The sequence below is a fragment of the Pogona vitticeps genome, chromosome 2 (assembly GCF_051106095.1).
Source record: "Pogona vitticeps strain Pit_001003342236 chromosome 2, PviZW2.1, whole genome shotgun sequence".
Classification (NCBI taxonomy): domain Eukaryota; kingdom Metazoa; phylum Chordata; class Lepidosauria; order Squamata; family Agamidae; genus Pogona; species Pogona vitticeps.
In genome coordinates this window covers 16005896-16031758 of record NC_135784.1, presented here as the reverse complement: position 1 = coordinate 16031758, position 25863 = coordinate 16005896, and the positions used below count along the sequence as shown (strand labels likewise).

General features: G+C 43.5%; 5 protein-coding genes across 5 annotated transcripts in view; all 5 read left to right on the top strand.

Moving 5' to 3' along the window:
- Positions 1-3149, top strand: part of LOC144587386 (uncharacterized) — a 176572-nt gene extending 173423 nt beyond the window's left edge. The window contains exon 3 of the mRNA XM_078387924.1: positions 1162-3149. Coding sequence (XP_078244050.1) covers positions 1162-2180 — 1019 coding nt within the window. The 3' untranslated portion in view covers positions 2181-3149. The remainder of the gene's footprint in view (positions 1-1161) is intronic.
- A 1584-nt stretch (positions 3150-4733) lies between these two features.
- Positions 4734-8730, top strand: LOC144587172 (class I histocompatibility antigen, F10 alpha chain-like). Its single transcript, XM_078386798.1, has 3 exons — positions 4734-4761; positions 6951-7125; positions 8481-8730. Exons 1-3 carry the CDS (start codon positions 4734-4736, stop codon positions 8728-8730), a joined length of 453 nt encoding a protein of 150 aa, XP_078242924.1.
- A 729-nt stretch (positions 8731-9459) lies between these two features.
- LOC144587382 (uncharacterized) overlaps positions 9460-25863 on the top strand; it is a 58183-nt gene continuing 41779 nt past the window's right edge. The window contains exon 1 of the mRNA XM_078387893.1: positions 9460-9565. The gene's annotated coding sequence lies outside the window, so the exon portion shown is untranslated. The remainder of the gene's footprint in view (positions 9566-25863) is intronic.
- On the top strand, positions 10405-13293 carry LOC144587391 (uncharacterized). The gene is made up of 2 exons (XM_078387947.1): positions 10405-10555; positions 11748-13293. The coding sequence occupies exons 1-2, from the start codon at positions 10435-10437 to the stop codon at positions 12656-12658; spliced, it is 1032 nt and encodes a 343-aa protein (XP_078244073.1). The 5' UTR covers positions 10405-10434; the 3' UTR covers positions 12659-13293.
- Positions 17872-22499, top strand: LOC110070675 (uncharacterized). The gene is made up of 3 exons (XM_072988045.2): positions 17872-18181; positions 18907-19055; positions 20101-22499. Exons 2-3 carry the CDS (start codon positions 18941-18943, stop codon positions 21285-21287), a joined length of 1302 nt encoding a protein of 433 aa, XP_072844146.2. The 5' UTR covers positions 17872-18181; positions 18907-18940; the 3' UTR covers positions 21288-22499.

Genomic DNA, 25863 nt, shown 5'->3' with positions numbered 1-25863 from the left:
TGAAGGTGTCTGCAATTGTATAGGAGGGATTCTGGGATAATTTGGAGAGTAGGAGTGGAAGAAATCCAAATGCCACATCCTTATTATTTTCTCTTAATGGGTTAAGGTGGTAGCATTATGACTTCTATCTATGAACACCTGAATTAGATTCTCCCTTCGAAGGCAAATGAACATATAAATGAGGTTAGGGCTGGTGTCCCGACTGTTACTCTAAAAAGCTTCTGCTCTGTTGTTAAAGGTGACAGATGAAGGTCGACCTTTGATCAACACCCATGGAAAGAGAGGCTCCTCTTAAGGATGAACAGAAGCAGCTACAAGCAGGAGCCAACCAAAAAGAGGATGAGGCAGATGAAGCTCCTTTTCTCCGTTCAGAGGCCCCTCAGAATATAAAAGGTATATATATATAGAGAGAGTCTTTCCTCCTAGGGCTTGGCTTCCAGTCCCCTGATCACTCTTGTTGCTCTTTTCTCAACTGGCTCCAGCTTGTTGGCATCCCTTTTAAAGTGACCGGAAGTGGAGCTGGAATTCAAGATGAGGCCTAACCAGTGCTGAATAGAGGAGAACTAGTGCCTCATGGGATTTGGAGACTATCCTTGTGGATTAAAATACCATTTGCCTTTTTTTTTGCAGCCAGCTCGCACTCTTGGTTCATATTACATAACAATTCCAAAATCCTCCTCACTCATAATATTACTGAATCAAGTATCCCCCATGTTATAACTGTTCATTTGTGTGGGGTTTTTTTACCCTAGGTGGAGAGAACTTTGCACTTCTCCCTGTGAAATTTCATTCTGTTGCTTTCAGCCCAATGCTTGAGCTTATCAAGATCTGTTTGAATTTTGTTCCTTTCTTTCAGGGTATTACCACTCACTTGTTAGCCACTGAACCTCTTGTGTCTTTAGCTAAACCTAAAAACTGGCCTCCCGGACCAAACTCTGGGAGGCAGTGTAAGACAAGAGGGCCTGGCGTACTCTGGTCCATATGGGTCATGAAGAGTCAGACACGACTAAACAACAAAAACAAATTTTAGGAAAGGAATATGAGAAGGATTTCCTGAATACGAAACAGGTTGCTGAATGCAATAAACTTTTTTCACTGGCACCTTTTCCCCCTTAAACCCTCTAGATCCTCAATTCACTATTAATTCTCTCCTTTGAGCAGATGAGGGAAAAGAGGAGGAATTAAGACTACAGGGAACATTGCCAGAAAGAGGGGAGGATGAAAATGAGAACTGTTGGGAAGGAAATGAATCCCTGAGGCAAAATCAGGCAGATCAGAGGAGAGACAGAACTTGCAGATATCCGAGCGGCGATGCCTCTGAAGACAAAATGGGGAAAACAACAAGGAGGAGCATCAATGCTCTTCAAAGCTCAGAGTATCAACAAAACATCCCTCTGAAGAAAAGACCAGTGAAATGTCCAACATGTCAGGCTGAGATAAATCTGTGTGACTGTTTGGAGGATGGAGAAAGTTTCAGATGGAGCCCAGAAGATACAAGATTTCACACAGGGGAGGAAAACAAATGCTTTAGCTCTGACCTTGAAGCACCTCAACCAATGCATTCTGAAGAGAAAGTCTATAAGTGCAGAGAGTGTGGGAAGAGCTTCAAGAGAAGTTCAGAACTTAAAAGACATCAAAGAATACACACTGAGCAGAAAACATACAAATGTCCTGAATGTGGACAGGCCTTCAGATGCATTTCACAACTTCAAGTACATCAGCGAATTCATACAGGAGAGAAACCCTATAAATGTGAAGAATGTGGGAGGAGCTTCACCCAAAGCGGACACCTTATAATGCACCGACGAATTCATTCAGGAGAAAAACCCTATGCATGTAAAAAATGTGGGAAATGTTTCAGTCGTTCCTCAAATTTTAGAAGACATCAGCGCTCCCATTCAGGGAAGAAGCCATATTCTTGTAAAGAATGTGGGAAATGTTTCTGCCAGAGCAGTAATCTTAAAGTACACCAGCGAATCCATACGGGAGAGAAACCTCATCAGTGCAATGAATGTGGGAAAAAGTTCAGCCAGAAGTCAAGCCTTGTAGTACATCAGCGAATTCATACAGGAGAGAAACCATATAAATGTGAAGAATGTGGCAGGGATTTCAGCCAAATTGGAAGCCTTATAATACATCAAAAAATTCATCGAAGAGAAAAACCCTATGCATGCAAATAATGTGGAAAATGTTTCAGTCATTCCTCAGCTTTTAAATTCATTCAAGAGAAAAACTCTATGCATGCAAAGAATGTGGGAAAAAGTTCAGCCGGAAGGCAAACCTTGTAGTAGATCAGCAAATTTATATAGGAGAGAAACCCTGTCAGTATGAAGAATGTGAGAAAAGCTACACAGTTGGGTCAACCTTAAGAAAACATCATAAAGGAGAGAAATCTGTTCAGCTCAACGAATGTAGGAAGAGGTTCACCAAATACTCAAACATCACAGTACATCAACCAATTTACTCAGGAGAAAAACTCTATACATGCAAAGAGTGTGGTAAAAATTTCAACCAGCTCTCAGATTTTAAATTTCATCAGCTTCTGTCTGAACAAAGATCCTGGGGAACAAACAAATTCATTCAGGAGAAAATCTCTATCAGTGCAAAGAATGTGGGGAAATCTTCCTTTGTAGAGCCAATCCTATTAGACATCGACAGATGTACAGAGAGGGAAAACTTTGAAATCATCACTAAATTATCTCCTTCAACTCCATCAACCTGTCTGTCTTGGGAAGAAACTGAAGAGAGAGGTTCCTGCCACAGTGAGAGCCTAGTTTTCGAATTATACCTTTATGAATCTGTGAATGCATGTAAGACAACAGACTTTATGGTGCCCTCAAATGTGGGAATCCCCTCCACGGAAATCTTCTTTTCCTCCAAAAGATACATAAAAGCCACATTCCTGATGGCATTTTACAACAATAAGGAAATAGTTAACAGGGGTGGTGTTGTGAGTGGACTCTTTCGTGTGTTTTAAGATAATTGTCAAAGGAGGATGTAATATGTGTAACTCCCTGCCTTCTGGTCTGTGATTTTAAAAAATATTTCAAACCTAAAGTTTTGCTGAGATAGTTTTAATAGGAGTCTAACTTTATCATTTTACAAAAATTGCCTTGAAATTGAAATAAATATTTAGACTGGAATAAGGCCTCTTTAGTTGAGTTATTATTATAAAAGGGATGCTGACAAGATGAGTGTTGATAATTTTGAGCATATTTGCATGAAAGATCGTTAAAAAGTTTGTGTAAGGAATGCAACCCTAAAAGGATGTTCAAGGAGTGGTGTCAACATTATCAAAACACACTGTTGAACAATAGGGGAAAACCTACAAGCAGGGTTAATAATATGACACTGAAAGAAGGACCTCGGAGCACAATGAGGCTTTATAACACCCCTTTGGTTGTTTGAGTCTGAGGTAGTCCGTTACAGTTGACCTTTATTCCTGCAGGGGTTGATTCTAGTGTGAAACCAGATACCAGTCTCTTTCTCTCTCTCTCTCTCACACACACACACACACAGAGAGAGAGAGAGAGAGAGAGAGAGAGAGCGTTTCCATAGCCAAGGAGGAATACAGTATCTAGTCTCGAGATGGAGCCCCACATTCTGTCACCTCCATCACTTATGGACTGAGGTTGTTGTCCACAAAATATGGAAGTCTTGTTCCTGTACAACACCTTAATGTTGAAAAACATGTGTCTCCATGAAGATGGAGGGAGCCAGTGGCAGGGCTTAGTTTTTGAAGTAACACAAAGTCTCCGTGTGTGTTATGCTCTAGAGGGGGTACCTGTCAGGAAGCTACCGGACAGCTAATGCTTTGTAGCTCCCACAGAACTTAGCCTCTTTTAGTCCCTTCCTCTGTCTCTATGGAGAGTTATCCTCTCTGAGGTGGGACCTTCATTCCTCAGCTGGTGTGTAGGCATCCTTCGGTCTCAAGGGACTATGTTAATGTGCTCTGTATGGAGGTCTTGGGACAGTGCCTTGTGTGGCCGAGAAGGCCAATTAGAGAGTGACAATCCCTTCCATGCTGAAGACAAATACAATCTGCCCACTGTCCAGCTCCCTGATTTTGCTGGTTTCGGGACTGCCTCTTTGCCTCAGCCTGCTGAAAAAGTGCCTCTTCAAATTGGGAGAGGCCATGCTGCAGTGCCCGCCTCCAGGCTGAACGCTCAGATGTCAAGCTTGAGCCCAAGTTGAGGTCCATTCCTAAGGCCTTCAGATCCTGCTTGCAGATCACTTTGTACCGCAGCTGTGGTCTCCCTCTAGGGCACTTTCCCTGCACTAATTCTACATAAAGTAGATCTTTTGGAATCCAACCATCAGCCATTCTCACGACATGCCTGAGCTAAAGTAGACATCGCTGTTTCAGTAATGTTTACTTAATTATACATTATGTATTCCTCAGCTATCAATGGTTCAAAACATCAGAGAGTAATGTGGATGTTTTGGCAAAAGCACTAGAGATGGGCACAAGGAGTTTGTTATGCTTTGGCCCAATTAGTCCATGTGGCAACACAGCTGCTCTGTGCCTCCTCATCACGTGAATCTCCAGTCTGGAAGGGAATCCAGACTTCCCTGCCCGACCTCCTCCCACAGCTGACCACTCAGATGAGGAGGTGGGATGGAGATACTCCCTGCACGGCTGTCGAGTGGTCAGCTTCCAGAGGAGGCGGGGCAGGGAAACCTCGGCTCCTGCCTACACTGGAGAATCATGTGATGGGGAGGCACGGAGCAGCATGTGTCAGCTGGTGTGTGGAAGTGCCAGTGAGGGGGTGGGGGAAAGGCAGCTTTGCTGCCACACAGACAAAGCATGAGAAAGCACTTCATGCCCACCTCTAAAAAAAGACTGAGGTAGGTGACATTGCACGAGAGTTAATGTTTCTGGTAGTTTCTCATCGGAGTCAATTCACTTCCAAAAGTTACTGTATTTTTCCATGTATAAGATGACACTTTTCCATAAAATCATTACGCTAAAACTTGAGGGGTGTCTTTTACATTGAGGTAAGCTGAGATAGCTGAGGAGAGAACAAATATCTCCCTTAGACCTCCCCAGCGACCGATTGCGTCAGAGAGGCAGGTGCGCCTGTGCTCCTTTTTCCTTATTGGCTGAAGGGTGTTTCCCCGTCCAATCACAGCAGCCCTCGGCTTTTCCGCCTGCTGGGTGGCCTTTCCCGCGAGAGGGGGAGCGACGCGGGTGGGTTTGGAGCTAGGTGGCCGCTTACCTCACTGGATGGTGATCATTCTGGGCCCCTGCGGCTCCAGGGGATAGCGGCCCTCCTGCTGACTGGAGGTAACTCTTTCTGAGGAGGGATCAGGAAGCAGGATCTGAATTCAACCCTGGGTCTGCCTGGGAGGGGTGTTGTGCCACCTGTCGCTCTCCCATGGGAGAAATCCATTGTGCAAATGAATGCCCTGTTGCCTGACGTGTGTCTTGTAAGCCCTCCGACGGGAGAATCCTTACAGCTTGGCTTCCCCTTTTATCTTGCCAGTTCCAGGAAGTGTCGCTGTCTCTGGAGACCTGGGTTCGAATCCTTCCCGGGCCAGTATGTGTCTGAGGGGCAATGGCACCAGTAAATTTCCCCTTTAAATATTTCACATACCTGGAATCTCCTGTTCAGGTTACTGTAATTCAGCCGTGACACCTAATAAAGGTTAAGAGTACATTGCCGCCTTTTTTTTTTTTTTGGCGCCCAAATTCACGCTACTCTTGTGCAATGGAGGGGAAAAAATCATCACCAGCCACTTCTCCAAAGAGATTTCACACTGAAAGTTACAATACTGAGCTGAAGGCCCCTGAGGAAGTGTTAGTAAAGTCAGGCCATTAAATATATTGCATGAGGATGTACCAGGAAGTGGACGCCACACCACAAAATCCTACATCACAGAATAATTTTTTCACTGTTTTAAAGTGCCACAAAACCTATTGGTATAATTTATTGCATTTAAAATATTTACGTGCTGCCATTCTCCCAAGATATCCAGAGTGGCTTACGGTATTAGAAGAAACAAAGTTAAAAGCCAAATAATAAATAATTGTAATCTTTAAAATGCATTAGACAACTATCGTATTAAGACTTGAAGGGCTCCAGTTAATACATACAATATATATTATTTAGTATCCATACGTACGTACGTACGTACATACATACATACATACATACATACATACATACATACATACATACATACATACATACATACATACATTCCCCCACCTTCTCCACACCCCTTTGCTTCCCTTTTTTCAGGTTGAAGTTATAAAAATGTGTATTCTGTAACAAAGGGGCACGCTTCTTCTCTGCATGTTTTCTGTGTGTGAAGTTTGGGCTGATTTGCTGGCTTTCAGCTGAAAATAAAGAAATATCTATTGGATCTCTCTGTCTCTGGCTGATTGATGAATGTGTTACAGACAGGCAGAAATTAAGGAATTAGTCCTGTGGACCCTTCATTGATTAATCTTGGGAGTCTTTAGACTTATAGTAAGAGCAATATTAAAACCACAAAGAAAAGACAGAATTCTTCCTTTAAATATCCCCTTGTCCTTGAAATGAGGATGACTACCTGGGGGACTCCTTTTCTGCTGTTCTTTCAGAACAGGCAGAGCCCAACATCAGAGTTTCCCTAATAAAATGGTAGGCCATGCGCGGCCTCCCGAATCCCCAAAGCGCCCCTTGCTGTTGTTGGGGGGGGGTGGCCCAAGCATATTAACCCCATGCTCCAGAAGGAAACTATTCAGGCTGCAGGGGTTGAGCACTACTTAGGCCTTATTCTGTATGGCATTTATGTTTCTCCTGTCACTTTGGTGTCTCACGGGACTAAGACCCCCAAAATGTTCTGCGTGGGCTTCTTCTAGCCCCGCCGCTTGCCTTTTGTTGCTGAGAGTCGGCCGCTATGAGGTCAGGAGCCCGAAATGGCACATCACCCCCTTTTCCTTTGCTCTCCCCACTTTGCAGGTCCCTTTACCTTCCATGCCCACCACACCTCGCACTATTTTTTCACCAGGATGTCAGAGCCCAGCCAAGGGCTGCCTTATTTCACCATCATGGGTTACCTGGCTGACCAGCTGTTTGTCTGGTATGACAGCGACGCCAGGAAGGATCTGCCCCTCGTGTGTCCTGGATCCGGAAAGTGGAACAAGAGGACCCCCAGTATTGGGACTGGAAGACCCAGTTCTCCCGGAGCTGGGAGTTTTCCTTCTGGGTGACCCCGTGGAGCTGCTTTAACCACAACCAGGGTGAGTGGAGGAGAAGGTTGTGTGTCTGGAGGGCAGGCTGCATCACCCAGAGTAGCTGCCTGACTACAAACCCCAGAATCCCCAAAGAGTGATGTTATCAAAAAGTATTACCCACTTGTGTATTTTACATCTGTTTCCCCCCCTGGATGAACACAGCTGTTTCTCTTGTTTTTATATCTGCCAGGAGTGACCCAGAGAGTTGTTTGCTGAGTTGTCAATCAAAAATTAAAACAGAAATGGGTTTTGGAACACTGTGCGTGTGTCCCTTCTACTTTTCCTACAACGTGGCTGGCTTTCTGCAACTTGGCCCCTTCTGTATGTGTTGAATCACAACTCCCATTCTCCTCACCTACTGAAATAGCCATCACATGGCTGGTCATGAGGCAACAGATCAAAGAGGTGCTGAGAGGCAACTTTTATATAAACCTAATTTCTACTGCATGTAGAAGTTCTGATTCTGGAAGCTCTGAATATGGTGTGGTTTCCCCAAAAGCCTGCGCGTTCATTAGAACATCTTCTGGGATGTTCGAAAGCAACAGAGCCTCAGATTTTAAGAAGTTGAAAAACCCACATAGGTCTACCCCAATTGATTCAAGAAATCCACAGCTGAAATATTTCTAGGGTTAGAAATTCTCGTGGTCTTAAACATTTTCTAAAATGAAGATGAAAGAGATTCCCACACAGTTCCTGTGTATCTACGCACAAAATAGGCAAGTGTTCTTTAAAACAAAGGGTGTAGGAGAAGGGAGAAGGAGGTATTGAAAAGATGGGGCTTCTTTTGATGAAAAGGTCTGGAGATCTTGAAAGCTTGGGTGCCTTTTGATGCCCTCTCGTTCTGCTGAATAAAAGTGTGGCAGCCATAGTTTATGTTTTGGAATCACAGAGTGCTCGTGTCTTTCTCTCTGTCTCCCAGTGCTCCACGTCTGGCAAGGTTGACTCAGCCTCAAGGTTGACTCAGCCTTCCATCCTTCCAAGGTCGGTAAAATGAGTACCCAGCTTGCTGGGGGGCGGGGGCAACGTGTAGCCTGTATAATTAAAAATTGTAAACCGCCCGGAGAGTGCTTGTAGCGCTATGGGGCGGTATATAAGTCCAATAAATAAATAAATAAATAAATAAAATGGATGCACAGCTGTGAACTCGGCAAGGATGGACCCAAAAGGGGGCACGCCCCAGTTCGGCTCTGACGGGAAGGATTTCCTCAGCCTGGAGACAAGGAGACTCTCACTTGGACGGCCACTGATTCCACAGCTCAGGTGACCAAGAGATGGTGGGAGGCCGACCGCGTCTGGATCGAGGGCTGGAAGAACTTTCTGAAGAATGGATCAAGGGGCTGCAGAAGTACTTGGACTACGGGAAGGAGACTCTCCTGAAGACAGGCAAGGTTGAGAAGGAACTCAGTGGGAGCGAACTTATGCAGGAGGTCTCTAAATCAACGTGTTGCCGTGAGGGTGAAGTACTTAACAATAGCTACGACAACAACAAGAACAACAAATCCTAGAGTGAACTATATATACTGAGCCCAGAAAATGCTGAGAACCTTCTCTGGGGCAAGGGATAGCATGCCGGTTGGTATTCGCCTAGTTACCTTGGGAAACAGACTGTGACCAGAACTGAAACATCAATCGTTATTTCCAGCGAATGGCTGAAATCCTGTTGCTTAACAGCATATGTTGCACTAGTGTGGTTCGTTGAAGCAAGTGGGAATCGGGAGAGTCAACTCCTCTGTAGGGCCAATGGATTCAGATGGATCTACTTGAGTTGCTACTTGTTTTAGCAAAGGAAGTAACAACTAGAATACTCGAGTAGGACCACTTGAATCAATGGAACTTATGCAGTTGACTCACCAAAACCCTACTGATCCAATGGGCCTACTCTAGCATAACTTATTACACTAAGCCATTGTGTGTGTGTGTGTGCTCTTTAATTTTTGAAATCCCTTCAAACATGTGGACAACCTGTGGAAGGTGAGAAAATGAGTGAATAAAGACAGGAAAGTTAGTGATAAAAATATGAAAATGAAGGCATTAAAGGAAAAACCCTTCTCAAATGTTTTTCCCTTAGAAAATATATTTTCTTTATACAAGAATCTGTCTTTTGCTCTGAACTACAAACTCCAGACTTCCTTGGAAATAATAGGGTAATTCATGGCAGGTGGTTCAATTTCAAGGTGGAAACGTGGGCATGATAAAAGGAAAAAGAGAAGAGAAGAGTTACAATTAGTAATGAGTCAGCAGCCGAAGGAAACACAGACTTCCAGACCACCATCACCACCTTAGCCAGATATGGGTGCTGGCTTTTGCTCTGTTTCTTCCTGCTAGAAATTCTTCCACTGGGTGAGTCCTCTTTTGATTCCTTTCCCCCAAACTTTCTGCTTCTCTGTCACTGGATTGTGAACTTTCCTGGGCAGTTGGGCCTCACCTTGGTAAGTAAGAGGAAAATATGGGGCTTCCGAAAGAGAACAAAAGGTGAAACATAGGAGATAATTTTGCAATGGGTGAATATTGCCAGAGGGAGACGGTCTCTATGTACCACATACTTGTGGTGGGGCTGGAGACAGAGGTCTCTTCTTGGGATGTCTCCTTCAAAATTCCTGAATCTGAGATTTCTGTTTCAGAGACACACACCTTCAGACACATGTATTTTCTTCACCTCTAGCAGGGCTTCTTACATCATTCATTTCCTGTTTCAATGCCTCCTAGGTGTAATCTTACAGCTCTTTTGTTTCTATAGACCAGTGGTCTCCAACCTTGGACCTCCAAATGTTCTTGGACTTCAACTCCCACAAATCCTGGCCAGCAGATGTGATGGTATAGAGACTGCCTTCCAAAAACTACGGTGCCCTTGGATTTGGGGGGGGGGGAGGAACTGGAGACCTCTGAAGACAAGGCCTTGTGGTCTAGAAATTGAAGGTGTCTGAAATTGTAGACTGGGACTACCAAAATTACTCCAGAGGAGGAATTCTGGGAAAATTTGGGGAGTTGGAGTGCAGGAAATCCAAATGCCACATCCTTATTATTTTCTCTTAATGGGGTAAGGTGCTAGCATTATGGCTTCCATCTATAAACACCTGAATTAGATTCGCCCTTCAAAGGCAATGGAAGTCATGACTGAGGTTAGGGCTGGTGTCCCGACTGTTACTCTAAAAAGCTTCTGCTCTGTTGTTAAAGGTGACAGATTACAGGTCGAACTTTAATCAACACCCATGGAAGGAGAGGCTCCTCTTAAGGATGAACAGAAGCAGCTACAAGCAGGAGCCAACCAAAAAGAGGATGAAGCAGATGATCCTTTTTTTCTCTGTTTAGAGGACCTTCAAAATCTACAAGGTATATATATATATAGAGAGAGACTTTCCTCCTAGGGCTTGGTTTCCCGTCCCCTGATCACCCTTGTTGCTCTCTTCTTTATTTTTAATTTTTTAAATTTTATAAAAAGTTATTTATTTCTTACATTTGTTAATTTAATACAATTAGAAGAACCAAAAAACAAAAATATCAATAACAGTGCCGTTTGAGACTACATACTAACGTGCACCCCATACCCACAGGACCCCACTGAACAATTTTTATTGCAGATTTCCTTTCCAAAATTGTATAGATTGATGTTTACAGGCTTTCCCCTTCCCTTTCACTAATAAAAATTCTACAATTCAACCCCAAATAGCATAAAATATATTAGAAATTATTTCCCCTCTTTTCATCTTAAGTTTGGTAGTCAATTTATCACTTAATGCGATGTCCCATACTTCATTATATCAATCTTCTAATTTAATATCATTTTTGTCTTTCCAAAACCTAGCTATTAATATTCTAGCACTTGTCATAAAATTGTTGATCAATTCCTTTGAGTAATAATCTCAATCTAGATTGTCAAAAAATTAGTATTAAATTTGATATCTTCTCCAAATATATGACATACAGTATTTCCTTAAAAATTAGTTTCCAAAATTTCTTAACTTTTTGTTGCTCTCTTCTCAACTGGCTCCAGCTCGTTGGCATCCCTCTTAAAGTGCAGTGAACAGAACTGGAGCTGGAACTCAAGATGAGGCCTAACCAGTGCTGAATAGAGGAGAACAAGTACCTCATGGGATTGGGAGACTATACTTGCAGGATTAAAATAGCACTTGCCTTTTTTTGCAGCCAGCTTGCACTCTTGGTTCATATTCAGCGTGTGATCTATAACAATTCCAAAATCCTTCCCACTAATAATATTACTGAGCCAAGTATCCCCCATTTTGTAACTGCTCATTTGTAGTTTTTTTTTTTACCCTAGGTGGAGAACTTTGCACTTCTCCCTGTGAAATTTCATTCTGTTGTTTTCAGCCCAATGCTTGAGCTTATCAAGATCATTTTTAATTTGTGTCTTTAGCTAAACCTAAAAACTTTAGGAAAGGAATATGAGAAAGATTTCCTGATTACAAAGTAGATTGATGAATGCAATAAACGTTCTTCTCTGGCACCATTTCCCCTTTAAACCCACTAGATCCTCAATTCACTATTAATTCTCTCCTTCGAGCAGATGAGGTAAAAGAGAAGGAAGTAAGACTCCAGGGGACATTGCCAGAAAGAGGGGAGGATGAAAATGAGAACTGCTTGGAAGGAAATGAATCGCTGAGGCAGAATCAGGCAGACAAGAGGAGAGACATATCTCACAGATATCCGAGCGGTGTTGCCTCTGAAGACAAAATGGGAAAAACAACAAACAGGAGCATCAGTGCTCTTCAAAGCTCAGAGTATCCACAAAACATCCCTCTGAGGAAAAGTCCAGTGAAATGTCCAACATGTCACGCCGAGATAAATCTGTGTCACTGTTTGGAGGATGGAGAAAGTTTCAGATGGAGCCCAGAAGATACAAGATTTCTCACAGGGGAGAAGAATAAATGCTGTAGCTCTGACCTTGAAGCACTTCAACCAATGCATTCTGAAGAGAAAGTCTATAAGTGCATAGAGTGTGGCATGAGCTTCAAGAGACTTTCAGAACTTAAAAAACATCAAAGTATACACACAGGAGAGAAAGCATACAAATGTCCTGAATGTGGACAAGCCTTCAGATGCAATTCACATCTTCAAGAACACCAGCAAATTAATACAGGAGAGAAACCCTATATATGCAAAGATTGTGGAAAATGTTTTAAAAATTCATCAAATTTTAGAGTACATCAGCGCTCCCATTCAGGGGAGAAACCATATTCTTGCAAAGAATGTGGGAAATGTTTCTGCCACAGCAGTGATCTCAAAGTACACCAACGAATTCATACGGGAGAGAAATGCTATCAGTGCATTGAATGTGGGGAAAAGTTCAGCCGGAATGCAAACCTTGTAGTACATGAACGAATTCATAGAAAAGAGAAACCCTATAAATGTGGAAAATGTGAGAGGAGTTTCAGCCAAATCATAAACTTTATAATACATCAACAAATTCATTCATGAGAAAATCCCTATGCAGGCAAATAATGTGGAAAAATGTTTGAGTCATTCTTCAGCTTTTAAGGTACATCAGCATTCAGGGGGGAAACCATATTTTTGTAACGAATGTGGGAAATGTTTCTGCCAGAGCAGTGATCTTGAAGTACACCAGCAAATTCATAGGGGAGAGAAATCCCATCAGTGCAATGAATGTTGGGAAAAGTTCAGCCAGAAGGCAAACCTTGTAGTACATCAGCAAATATATATAGGAGAGAAAACCTGTCAGTATGAAGAATGTGAGAAAAGCTTCACAGTTGGGTCAGCCTTAAGAAATCATCATAAAGGAGAGAAACCCGTTCAGTTCAAAGAATGTAGGAAGAGGTTTGCCAAATACTCAAACGTTACAGTATATCAACCAATTTACTCAGGAGAAAGACTCTTTACATGCAGAGAGTGTGGTAAAAATTTCAAGCAGCTCTCAGATTTTAAACTTCATCAACATTCACGTTCCGGGGAGAAATTGCATCATTGTAAAGAAGGCTGTGATATGTGTAACTCCCTGCCTTCTCTTCTGTGATTTTTAAAAAATATTTCACAACTAAGGTTTTGATGAGATAGTTTTAACATGAGTCTAACTTTATCATTTTACAAAAATTGCCTTGAAATTGAAATAAAGATTTAAACTGGAAAAAGGTATCTTTGAATGAGCCATGATTATGCAGAAGGGAACCTGACAGGATGAGTGTGGGTAATTTTGAGCCTATTTGCATGAAAGATCGTGAAAAAGTATGTGTAAATTATAGCAACCCTAGAAGGATGTTCAGGTGTATGAGACATTTAAGGAGTGGTGTCCACATTACCAAAACACACTGTTGAAGAATAGGGAACAACCTACAAGCAGGATTAATAATATGACAGTGAAAGAAGGACCTCGGAGCACTATGAAATTTTATAACGCCCAGTGGCGTCCACCCTCGTGCCCCTTTTGCTTGCTCAAGTCTCAGAGCACACGAAGGGATACAAACCTCACTCTCTTCACTTCCTGCCACCAGGTGATCTCTAAATCACCATTGCTTCAGGAAGATTCAGGTCCACGCTTCAAGTTTTTTTAAAAATAAACTTTGGTTTATTGATTACAGAGATTGTTTCATAAATATCAGGAGCTAATCACATCTCAGAATTTCCCACACTACACATTCTATTACACTCCCTGACTCTACTCTCACTGACTCAATATGACTTAATCTCACTTCTGACTCCACCTCTTATAGCATCTCTCTTGGCTCCGCCTCTCAGCAACATGAATATTCATAAACCATTACATAATACAACAAGAACCATAGATCTAATAAATGGAGAACGCCACACGCCCTTCGGTTGTTTATGTCTGTGGTAGTCCATCACAGTTGACATTTATTCCTACAAGGGTTGATTCTAGTGTGAAACCATAAAACAACACCTTAATGTTGAAAAAAATGTGTCTCCATGAAGATGGAGGGAGCCGATGGCAGGGCTTAGTTTTTGAAGAACACGCAGTCTCTGTGTATGTTATCCTCTAGACACTCAGATGTCAAGGTTTCCCATCTGTTGAGGTCCATTCCTAAGGCCTTCAGATCCGCTTGCAGGTCTCCTTGTATCACAGCCACCAGGAGGCCATCAGCTCCACCCTCAGACCTGGAAAAACCACAACAGCTGTAGACTTGTCCCTCCAAGGGGTGGAATCAGCGATGGTCAGGCAGTGTCCCAAGGCCAGACTTCAGGAGCTGGAAGGAGCTGGTCAGGGAGGGTGACTTCTCCCCTAGCCCCTCCAGGTCTAGATTTGGCCCAGATCCTGATCACATTTTCTTGCTTTGAAGGCCTTTGGGGAAAACTTTTGCGGGGTGTAATTGTTTCTCTCTCTTGGTGGCCTCAAAATCAAGACTTTGGATCCACTGAGCCATGAGTAAGAAGACTTGTGAGTGAGGTCTTCCGGGGGGAGTTGTATGACTTTTTCCCCCATTGAACCTTTTGCGTGGGACTTTGACCCTGGATTCGCATGGGGGGGGGGTAACACCTCACCCCTTGCACCTCTGAAGCCGAAATAAAAGGAGACCTCCATTTGGGGATTGGAAGCCAGGATCCCACTAGCCCTTTCTGCAGGTGAAATGTGTCCCCAGTTCAAACCCCTTGAACACCAGCTCAGCCAAACCCACTTGCTTCTTCCGAAACTGGTTGAGGGTTTTGCCATGTTTTGAGCCTCATCCATTCTCACGTCTTTTTCTTTTAGGGGCCATGGAGGAGAGGAGACCACTGGGTGTTGTTTTGTGTAAACAGAACTGATTTCAGGAGGAGAATAAATAGGAGTAGCACAGCAAGCGTGGCCTTCCAAGGCCTATCAAAGGTCATCTGTGGAAACCCCTCCAGCCCCTCACCCCGACTTCTGGGATTTACCCATTTTCCCGTTCTGGTCAGAAAACCTGCAGTCCACTCCAGGATGGGAGACATTCTTCCCCCACTGAGAACCTGTCTTGTCTGGGTGTTGGACTTTCACGAGAGTACCATAGCTATGAGCCAAAAGTGTGATGTGGCTACAAAAAAGGCAAAGCCTATTTTAGGATGCTTTAACAGACGTATTGTCTCCAAATCCCATTATTCAGCACTGTTTAGGCCTCATCTTGAGTCCTGTTTCTCGGTTCTGGACACCACACTTCAAGAAGGATGCCAGCAATTTGGAACAAGTTCAGAGGAGGGCGACAAGGATGATCAGGGGGCTGGAAATCAAGCCCTAAGAGGAAAGACTGAAAGAACCGGGCATGTTTAGCCTTGGGGAAAGAAGATGTAGGGGAGATAGGACAGCACTTTTTAAATACATTTGAAAGGCTATCCTACACAGGAAGGACAGGATCTGTTCTCCATCACCTCAGAGTGCAGGACACATGATTATGGGCTCAAGTTACCGGAAGCCAGACTTTGGCTGAATATCAAGAAGAACTTCGTAACTGTTAGAGCAGTACAACAACGGAGCTAATGATGACCTTGAGGGATGGTGAGTCCTCCAACACTGGAGGCATTCAAGAGAAGTTGAGACAACCACCTGGCAGATCTCCCTTGATTTGTATTCCTGCATTGAGCAGGACTTTGGATTCTGTCGCCTAATAGAACCCTTCCAACTAAATTATTTTATTATTCTATGAAATTCTGGGTGGTGCATTGGTTACTTGGGTTTTTGGGATGTTTCTTAGCTGCCCATCATACTATTTTTTTAAAAAAAATCAAGAGAAAGGTGATATACACAGTGATGACATGTAAACAAGATTAATTATTATTATCTCGGGGGTGGCTCTGACTTTCTCCTTGTCTTTGCAGGAAAGTAACAGGAAGGCCTCCAAGGGAGTGGAAGCCCCTTTCTTCCAAAGTAGCTCAAAGAAGCAGCACCTGGGCTGGCTGGGGAGGGGAATTAAGGGATCAGCTTGGAGAGGGACTGGATTCAGAAGCAGCGCTAAAGGATACAACACCCCCATTTCCCCCCACTTTGCTCCTCCACCTTCTGGTGACCCAGAAACAGGGACCATTTCCAGACTTACCCTTCCTTCAGTCAGAGAATCCACCCTCCACCAATAACTGAAGAAGCCCCTCCTGGGAGTGGGGAGCGGTTGCAGCCCACCTTCTGAGGCTCATGGGTTCAATTGTACTTTCGGGATCCAGAGGAAGCACGGCAGAGATGGTGACGCAGTCAAGTGAAAGCGAACACCTGAGTTTTGCTGCCAGATTAGCCTTGGGGTTGAGACGATCTTTCTTCTGGTTTCTCTTTCTTTCTTTCTTTCTTTCTTTCTTTCTTTCTTTTTTTCTTTCTTTCTTTCTTTCTTTCTTTCTTTCTTTCATTCATTCATTCATTCATTCATTCATTCATTCATTCATTCATTCATTCATTCATTCATTCATTCAGTTTCTATTCCACTTCCATTAGTATCACAGCACTACTCTGGGCGGCTTACAACTCATAAATTAGAAAACAAAAATAAAAATAGAGATATTAAAGCCAACAGCAATAACCCAACCCCCCCCCCAAAAAAAAACAGATGGCACCGACTAATCCCAGAGTGGATGGAGGAAAAGAGGGGAGGGAAGAAGAGGAGGGCAAAGAAAACAAGTGGGGGTAGGAGGTGAGCTGGGGCCAGTGTGAAAAGTCTCCCCAAAAAGCCATGTCTTTAATTGCTTCCTCAAAGTCACACAATGAAAGCATTACAATCAATGTTCTCAGAAAGTGCAGGGATCACCGTGAATCGGTGCAGTACTGGGCTGACAAGAAGCGGATTGCGCACCACTCTCATTTTCTTTCAGGCAGAGTAAAACTAGTTTTAGCCCAACCATGACATGAACCCCAGGTGAAAGGATATAATCTCTCCCATGGGGAGTGAAACCCATGGTCAGTGCAGATGGACCCTTCACAGATCCATCAGGCAGAAAAGGCGAATGGGCGCCACTGAAACAGAAAAGGGGGAGGAAGTACCAACGGCCTAGAAAAGGCCTGTATTCAGACTTTGCTCATCTTAATATGGTCCTACCCTTGCCCTGCCATGAAGCCGAGCAAGAGGATCATCTGAAGCAGCAGGTGCTGCCGCAAGTGGGAGTAAACTTATGCAGGGGGTCTCTTAATTCAACGTGTTGCCATGAGGGTGAAGCAGATAACAATAACTGCAACTACTACAAGAACAACACATCCTGGACTGAGCTAAACATAACTGAGCTCCGAACATACTGAGAACCTTCTCTGGGGCAAGGCATAGCATGTCGGATGTTATTTGCCTAGTTACCTTGGGAAACAGACTGTGACCAGAACTGAAATGTCAATCGCAATTTACAGTGGATGGCTGAAATCCTGTTGCTTAACATCCTATGTTGTACGACTGTGGCTCGTTGAAGCAAGTGGGGATCGGGGGAGTCAACTCTTCTGTAGGGCCAATGGATCCAGATGGATCTACTTGAGTTGCTACTGGTTTTAGCAAAGGAAGTGACAAGTAGAGTACTAGAGTAGGGCCACTTAAATCAATGGAAATTTTGCAGTTTACTCACCAAAACCCTACTGATTCAATGGGCCTACTCTAGCACAACTTACTACACTAAGCCAAAGGATTTAAGCCATTGCGTGCGTGTGTGCTCTTTAATTTTTGAAACCCCCTCAAACGTGGACAACATGTGGAAGGTGAGAAAATGAATGAATAAAGACAGGAAGGTTAGTGATAAAAATATGAAAATGAAGGCATTAAAGGAAAAAACCCTTCTCAAATATTTTACCCTTAGAAAACATATTTTCTTAATACATGACTCTCTCTTTTGCTCTGAACTACAAACTTGAGACTTCCTTGCAAATCTTAGGGTAATTTTCAGCAGGTGGTTCAATTTCAGAGTGGGAATGTGGGCATGATAAAAGGAAAAAGAGAAGAGTAGCAATTAGTAATGAGTCGGCAGCAGAAGGAAACACAGACTTCCAGAACACCATCACCACCTTAGCCAGATTTGGGGGCTGGCTTCTGCTCTGTTTCTGGCTGCTAGAAATTCTCCCACTGGGTGAGTCCTCTGTTGATTCCTTTCCCTCCAAAATTTCTACTTTTCTGTAGCTGGATTGTGAGCTTTCCTGGGCAGTTGGGTGTCACCTTGGTAAGTAAGAGGAAAATATGGGGCTTCTGAGAGAGAACCAAAGGTGAAACAGAGGAGATAACTTTGCAGTGGGTGAATATGGCCAGAGGGAGACGGTCTCTAAGTACCACATCCTTGTGGTTGGGCTGGAGAGACAGTTCTCTTCTAGGGATGTCTCCTTCAACTTTTTTTGGATGGCACTTCCCAGAATTCCTGAATCTCCAATTTCTTGGGCCTCCACATGTTCTTGGACTTCAACTCCCAGAAATCATGGCCAGCAGAGGTCATGGTATAGACAGTGCCTTCCAAAAACTACAGTGTCCTTGGATTTGGGGGGCAGGAACTGGACACCTATAGTGCAGCCTCTGAAGACTAGGCCTTGAGGTCTAGAAATTGAAGGTGTTTGAAATTGTAGACTGGGACTACCAACATTACTCCAGAGGAGGAATTCTGGGATAATTTGAGGAGTTGGAGTGCAGGAAATCCAAATGCCACATCCTTATTATTTTCTCTTAATGGGGTAAGGTGGTAGCATTATGCCGTCCATCTATAAGGAGCTGAATTAGATTCTCCCTTCGAAGCTAATGGAACATGACTGAGGTTAGGGCTGGTGTCCCAACTTTTACTCTAAAAATGTTTCTACTCTGTTATTAAAGGCGACAGATGAAGGTGAAGCTCTGATTAACACCCATGGAAGGAGAGGCTCCTCTTAAGGATGTACAGAAGCAGCTACAAGCAAGAGCCAACCAAAAAGAGGCAGATAAAGCTCGTTTTCTCCTTTCAGAGGCCCCTCAGAATCTACAAGGTATATATATATATAGAGAGAGTGTGTCTTTCCTCCTATGGAAATCCCATAGAATGAGAACATCTTTCTTTTGTGTCCGTTCTAGAAGGTGTTGTAAGTCTTCGTAGAATTCGTCAGTTTCAGACTCCTCAGCATTGGTGGTTGGTGCATAAACTTGGATTACTGTGATGTTGAAAGGTCTGCCTTGGATTTGTATTGAAATCACTCTATCATTTTTGAGATTATATCCCATTACAGCTTTTCTCAATCTTCTGTTGACTATGAGGGCTACTCCATTCCTTTTATAGGCATCTTGCCCACAATAGTAGATATGAATTTAATTCGCCTATTCCTGTCCATTTTAGTTCACTGACGCCTAGGATGTCAATATTTATTCTTGCCATCTCCTTTTTGACCACCTCCAGCTTCCCAAGGTTCATAGATCTTACATTCTAGGTTCCTATGCAGTATTTTTCTTTGCAGCATCAGACTTTCCTTTCACTTCCAGGCACGTCCACAGCTGAGCATCCTTTCGGCTTTGGCCCAACCACTTCATTAGCTCTGGAGGTACTTATACTTGTCCTCCACTCTTCCTCAGTGAAATGTTGGACGCTTTCCGACCTGAAGGTCCTATCTTCCAGCGTCATATCTTTTAGCCTTTTTTTTCTGTTCATGGGGTTTTCTTGGCAAAGATACTGGAGTGGCTTGCTAAAGCCTGCTCCAGATGGATTACGTTTAGTCGGAACTCTCCACTATGACTTTTGGGTGGCCCTGCACGGCCTAGCACATAGCTTCTCTCAGTTACTCGAGCTGTTTCAACATGGCAAGTCATCAATCCATGAAGGGACTTGTGTCTTTAGCTAAATCTTTCTCATATTCATTTCCTAAAGTATTTCGCTTTATCTTCTGTCTCTAGCTAAAATTAAATACTTTAGGAAAGGAATATGAGAAAGATTTCCTGAATACAAAGCAGGTTGATGAATGCAATAAACTTTCTTCTCTGGCACCCTTCCCTCCTTTAACCCATTAGATCCTCAATTCACTATTAATTCTCTCCTTCAAACAGATGGGGCAAAAGAGAAGGAAGTAAGACTCCAGGGGACATTGCCAGAAAGAGGGGAGGATGAAAATGAGAACTGCTGGGAAGGAAATGAATCACTGAGGCAGTATTGGGAAGACCAGAGGAGAGACAGATCTCACAGATATCCGAGCAGCGTTGCCTCTGAAGACGAAACGGGGAAAACAGCCAACAGGAGCATCAATGCTCTTCAAAGCTCAGAGTATCAACAAAACAGCCCTCTGAGGAAAAGACCAGTGAAATGTCCAACATGTCACGCTCAGATATATCGGTGTCACTGTTTGAAGGATGGAGAAAGTTTCAGATGGAGCCCAGAAGAGACAAGATTTCACACAGGGGAGAAGAAGAAATGCTTTAGCTCTGACCTTGAAGCACCTCAGCCAATGCATTCTGAAGAGAAAGTCTATAAGTGCATAGAGTGTGGCATGAGCTTCAAGAGAACTTCAGAACTTGAAAGACATCAAAGAATACACACAGGAGAGAAAGCATACAAATGTCCTGAATGTGGACAGGCCTTCAGACGCAAATCACATCTTCAAGTACATCAGCGAATTCATACAGGAGAGAAGCCCTTTATATGCAAAGAATGTGGGGAAACGTTCAGCCAGAAGGCAAGCCTTGTAGTACATCAACGAATTCATACAGGAGAGAAACCCTATATATGCAAAGAATGTGGGGAAACGTTCAGCCGGAATACAAACCTTGTAATACATCAACGAATTCATAAAGGAGAGAAACCCTATAAATGTGAAGAATGTGGGAGGAGCTTCACCCAAAGCGGACACCTTATAATGCATCGACGAATTCATTCAGGAGAAAAACCCTATGCATGTAAAAAATGTGGGAAATGTTTCAGTCGTTCCTCAAATTTTAGAAGACATCAGCACTCCCATTCAGGGAAGAAGCCATATTCTTGTAAAGAATGTGGGAAATGCTTCTGCCAGAGCAGTGATCTTCAAGTACACCAGCGAATTCATACGGGAGAGAAACCTCATCAGTGCAATGAATGTGGGAAAAAGTTCAGCCAGAAGGCAAACCTTGTAGTACATCAGCGAATTCATACAGGAGAGAAACCCTATAAATGTGAAGAATGTGGCAGGGATTTCAGCCAAATTGGAAGCCTTAAAATACATCAAAAAATTCATTCAAGAGAAAAACCCTATGCATGCAAATAATGTGGAAAATGTTTCAGTCATTCCTCAGCTTTTAAATTCATTCAAGAGAAAAACTCTATGCATGCAAAGAATGTGGGGAAAAGTTCAGCTGGAAGGCAAACCTTGTAGTACATCAGCAAATTCATATAGGAGAGAAACCCTATATATGTGAAGAATGTGGGAGGAGTTTCAGCCAAATTGCAAATCTTGTAATACATCAACGAATTCATTCAGGAGAAAAACCCTATGCAGACAAATAATTTGGAAAATGTTTGAGTCATTCCTCAGCATTTAAAGTACATCAGCATTGAAGGGAGAAGTCAAATTCTTGTGAAGAATGTGGGAAACGTTTCGGCCAGAGCAGTAATCTTCAAGTACACCAACAAATTCATATGGGAGAGAAATCCTGTCAGTATGAAAAATGTGAGAAAAGCTACACAGTTGGGTTAACTTTAAGAAAACATCATAAAGGAGAGAAACCCATTCAGTTCAAAGAATGTAGGAAGAGGTTCACCAAATACTCATATGTCGCAGTACATCAATCAATTTACTCAGGAGAAAAACTTTATACATGCAAAGAGTGCGGTAAAAATTTGAAGCAGCTCTCAGATTTTAAACTTCATCAGCTTCTCTCTGAGCAAAGATCCTGGGGAACAAACATATTCATTCAGGAGAAAGTCTCTATCAGTGCAAAGAATGTGGGGAAATCCTCCGTTGTAGAGCCCATCATATTAGACATCAACAGATGCACAGAGAGTGAAAACTTTGAAATCATCACAAAATTATCTTCTTAATCTCCGTCAACCTGTCTGTCTTGGCAAGAGACTGAAGAGAGAGGTTCCTGCCACAGTGAGAGCCTAGTTTTCGAATTATACCTTTATGAATCTGTGAATGCATGTAAGACAGAAGACTTTATGGTGCCCTCAAATGTGGGAATCCCCTCCACGGAAATCTTCTTTTCCTCCAAAAGATACATAAAAGCCACATTCCTGATGGCATTTTACAACAATAAGGAGATAGTGAACAGGGGTGGTGCTGTTTGTGGGCTCTTTCATGTGTTTTAAGATAATTGTCAAAGGAGGATGTGATATGTGTAACTCCCTGCCTTCTGGTCTGTGATTTTAAAAAATATTTCAAACCTAAAGTTTTGCTGAGATAGTTTTAACAGGAGTCTAACTTTATCATTTTACAAAAATTGCCTTGAAATTGAAATAAATATTTAGACTGGAATAAGGCCTCTGTGGATGAGCCATGATTATGCAAAAGGGATGCTGACAAGATGAGTGTTGATAATTTTGAGCATATTTGCATGAAAGATCGTTAAAAAGTTTGTGTAAGGAATGCAACCCGAAAAGGATGTTCAAGGAGTGGTGTCAACATTATCGAAACACACTGTTGAACAATAGGGGAAAACCTACAAGCAGGGTTAATAATATGACACTTAATCAAGGACCTCAGAGCACTATGAAACTTTATAACATCCCTTGGTTGTTTGAGTCTGTGGTAGTCCGTCACAGTTGACATTTATTGCTGCAGGGGTTGATTCTAGTGTGAAACCAGATACCACTCTCTCTCTCTCTCTCTCTCTCTCTCTCTCTCACGCACACACACACACACAGAAGAGAGAGAGAGAGAGAGAGAGAGAGAGAGAGAGAGAGAGAGAGAGAGAGAGAGAGAGAGAGAGAGAGAGAGAATGAGTTTCCATAGCCAAGCAGGAATACTGAATCTAGTCTCCCGAGACTGATCCACACATTCTGTCACCTCCATCACGTATGGACTGAGGTTGTTGTCCAAAAAATATGGAAGTCTTGTTCCTGTATAACACAATGTTGAAAAACATGATGTTTCTCTATGAAGATGGAAGGAGCAGGTTTGCAGGGCTTAGTTTTTGAAGGAACACAACAGTCTCTCTCTGTGTTATGCTCTAGACCGGGTACCTGTCAGGAAGCTACGAGACGACTAACGCCTTATAGGTACCACAGAGCTTAGCCCCTTCTAGCCCCTTCCTCTGTCTCTATGGAGAGTTATCCTATCTGAGGTGGGACCTTCATTCCTCAGCTGGCGTGGAGGCATCCTTCAGTCTCAAGGGACTATGTTAATGTGCTCTGTATGGAGGTCTTGGGACAGTGCCTTGTGTGGCCGAGAAGGCCAATTCGAGAGTGACAATCCCTTCCATGCTGAAGACAATCTGCCCACTGTCCAGCTCCCTGATTTTGCTGGTTTCGGGACTGCCTCTTTGCCTCGGCCTGCTGAACAAGTGTCTCTTCAAATTGGGAGAAGCCATGCTGCACCGCCTGCCTCCAGGCTGAATGCTCAGATGTCAAGGATTCCCATCTGTTGAGGTCCATTCCTAAGGCTTTCAGATCCCGCTTGCAAATCTCCTTGTATCACAGGTCAGTGGTCTCCCTCTGGGGCACGTTCCCTGCACTAATTCCCATACAAGAGATCTTTTGGAACCCAACTATCAGCCACTCTCACGGCATGCCCAGGCCACAGTAGACATCGCTGTTTCAGTAATGTATACATTATTATACATTATGTATTCCTCAGCTATCAGTTGTTCAAAACATTAGAGAGTAATGTGGATGCTTTGGAAAAAGCACTAGAAATGGGCACAAGGTGCTTTCTTATGCTTTGACCCAATTAGTCCATGTGACAGCACAGCTGCTCTGTGCCTTCTCATCACATGAATCTTCAGTCCGGAAGGGAATGCAGACTTCCCTGCCCCACCTCCTCCCACAGCTGACCACTCAGATGAGGAGGTGGGATGGAGATACTCCCTGAGCAATTGTCGAGTGGTAAGCTGCTAGAGGAGGCATGGCAGGGAAACCTCGGCTCCTGCCTAGACTGGAGAATCATGTGATGAGGAGGCACGGAGCAGCATGTGTCAGCTGGTGTGTGGAAGTGCCAGTGAGGGGGTGGGGGAAAGGCAGCTTTGCTGCCACACAGACAAAGCATGACAGAGCACTTCGTGCCCACCTCTAAAAAAAGATTGATGTAGGTGACACTTCATGAGAGTTAATGTTTCTGGTGGTTTCTCATCTGAGGCAGTTCACAGAGATCTCCCTTAGATCTCCCCAGGGACCTCTTGCATCAGAAAGGCAGGTGCACCTGTGGTCCTTTTTCCTTATTGGCTGAAAGGCGTTTCCCCATCCAATCGCAGCAGCCACCGGCTCTTCCACCTCTTGGGTCGCCTTTCCCAAGAGTGGGGGAGCGACACGAATGGGTTTGGAGGTAGGTGGCCGCTTTCCTCACTTGGACGCATGATCATCAGGGGCCCCTGTGGCTCCTGGGAACAGCGACCCTCCTGCTGACCGGAGGTGAGTCTGTCTGAGGAGAGATCAGGAAGAGTAAATAGAGTAACTTCGAGTCTTGATATGGCAATAGGTATAGAATGGACGTTAGTATGTTATTGTTTCTCCTCTTCCGCATTAACCTCAATTCCCCTTTTCCTTTTTGTCACCCCCTTATTAAAAATAAAATTTAAAAAAAAGGAAGCAGGATCTAAAATCAGCCCTGGGTCTGCCTGGGAGGGGTGTTGTGCCACCTGCCGCTCTCCCACGGAAGAAATCCATTGTGCAAATGAATGCCCCATTGCCTGACACGTGTCTTGTAAGCCCTCCGGCTGGGGAATCTTCCCACCTTGGCTTCCCCTTATATCTTGCCAGTTCTAGGAAGCATCGCTATCTCTGGAGACCTGAGTTTGAATCCTTCCCGGGCCAGTGTGTGTCTGAGGGGCAATGGCACCAGGAAAATTCCTCTTTCAATACTTCACATATCTGGAAACCCCTGTTCAGGTCACTGTAACTCAGCCTTGACACCTAATAAAGGTTAAGAAGACATTGCCGACTGTAATTTTTTTGCGCACAAATTCACGCTACTTTTGTGCAATAGAAGGAAAAAAATCAGCACCAGCCACTTCTCCAAAGAGATTTTCCACTGAAAGTTACACTACTGAGCTTAAGACCCCTGAGGAAGTGTTAGTAAAGCCAGGCCATTAAAAATATAGCAGGAGGACGTGCCAGGAAATGGATGCCACACCATAAAATCCTACATCACGGAATACTTACTTACTTACTTACTTACTTACTTACTTATTTGATTTATATCCCACCCATCTGGTCTGGTTGACCACTTTGGGCTGCTTCCAATAAAAATATATGCAGTAAAACATAAGAATATAACACATAGAAGTCTGCATTCAATTGGAACACATACAATAATAGAACAAATAAAGAAAGAAGGAAAAAAGAGTTAAATATTGACAGGAGGGAAGGCCTGAACATATAACCATGTTTTTAATTGACTCTTGAAAGTGCCCAGTGTAGGGGCTGCACGAATCACCGGAGGAAGGTTATTCCAGAGGCGAGGAGCCACCGCCGAGAAGGCCCGGTTTCGTGTCTTTTCCTTCCGGGCCTCCCTTGGCGTTAGGCCCCTCAGCCTCACCTCCTGGATCGTGTGGGTGATCCGAGTAGATCTAGGTGGGAGCAAGCGTTCCGCCAAGTATCGGGGTCCTAAGCCATTTAGGGCTTTATATGTAAGCATCAACACTTTGAAGTCGATGCGGAAACGGAGGGGCACCCAGTGCAGCATGGCC

What these genes read in the sequence shown, in the direction of transcription:
- LOC110070675 (XM_072988045.2), top strand. Translation starts at nt 18,941, where the DNA reads ATGGAAGGAGAGGCTCCTCTTAAGGATGTACAGAAGCAGCTACAAGCA. An exon ending in GGCCCCTCAGAATCTACAAG is followed by an intron (nt 19,056 to 20,100) that starts GTATATATATAT and finishes TCCTTCAAACAG; the next exon opens with ATGGGGCAAAAGAGAAGGAA.
- LOC144587391 (XM_078387947.1), top strand. Translation starts at nt 10,435, where the DNA reads ATGGAAGGAGAGGCTCCTCTTAAGGATGAACAGAAGCAGCTACAAGCA. An exon ending in GGACCTTCAAAATCTACAAG is followed by an intron (nt 10,556 to 11,747) that starts GTATATATATAT and finishes TCCTTCGAGCAG; the next exon opens with ATGAGGTAAAAGAGAAGGAA.
- LOC144587172 (XM_078386798.1), top strand. Translation starts at nt 4,734, where the DNA reads ATGTGTCAGCTGGTGTGTGGAAGTGCCA. An exon ending in GCTGGTGTGTGGAAGTGCCA is followed by an intron (nt 4,762 to 6,950) that starts GTGAGGGGGTGG and finishes CCCACTTTGCAG; the next exon opens with GTCCCTTTACCTTCCATGCC. An exon ending in GTGTGTCCTGGATCCGGAAA is followed by an intron (nt 7,126 to 8,480) that starts GTGGAACAAGAG and finishes CTGATTCCACAG; the next exon opens with CTCAGGTGACCAAGAGATGG.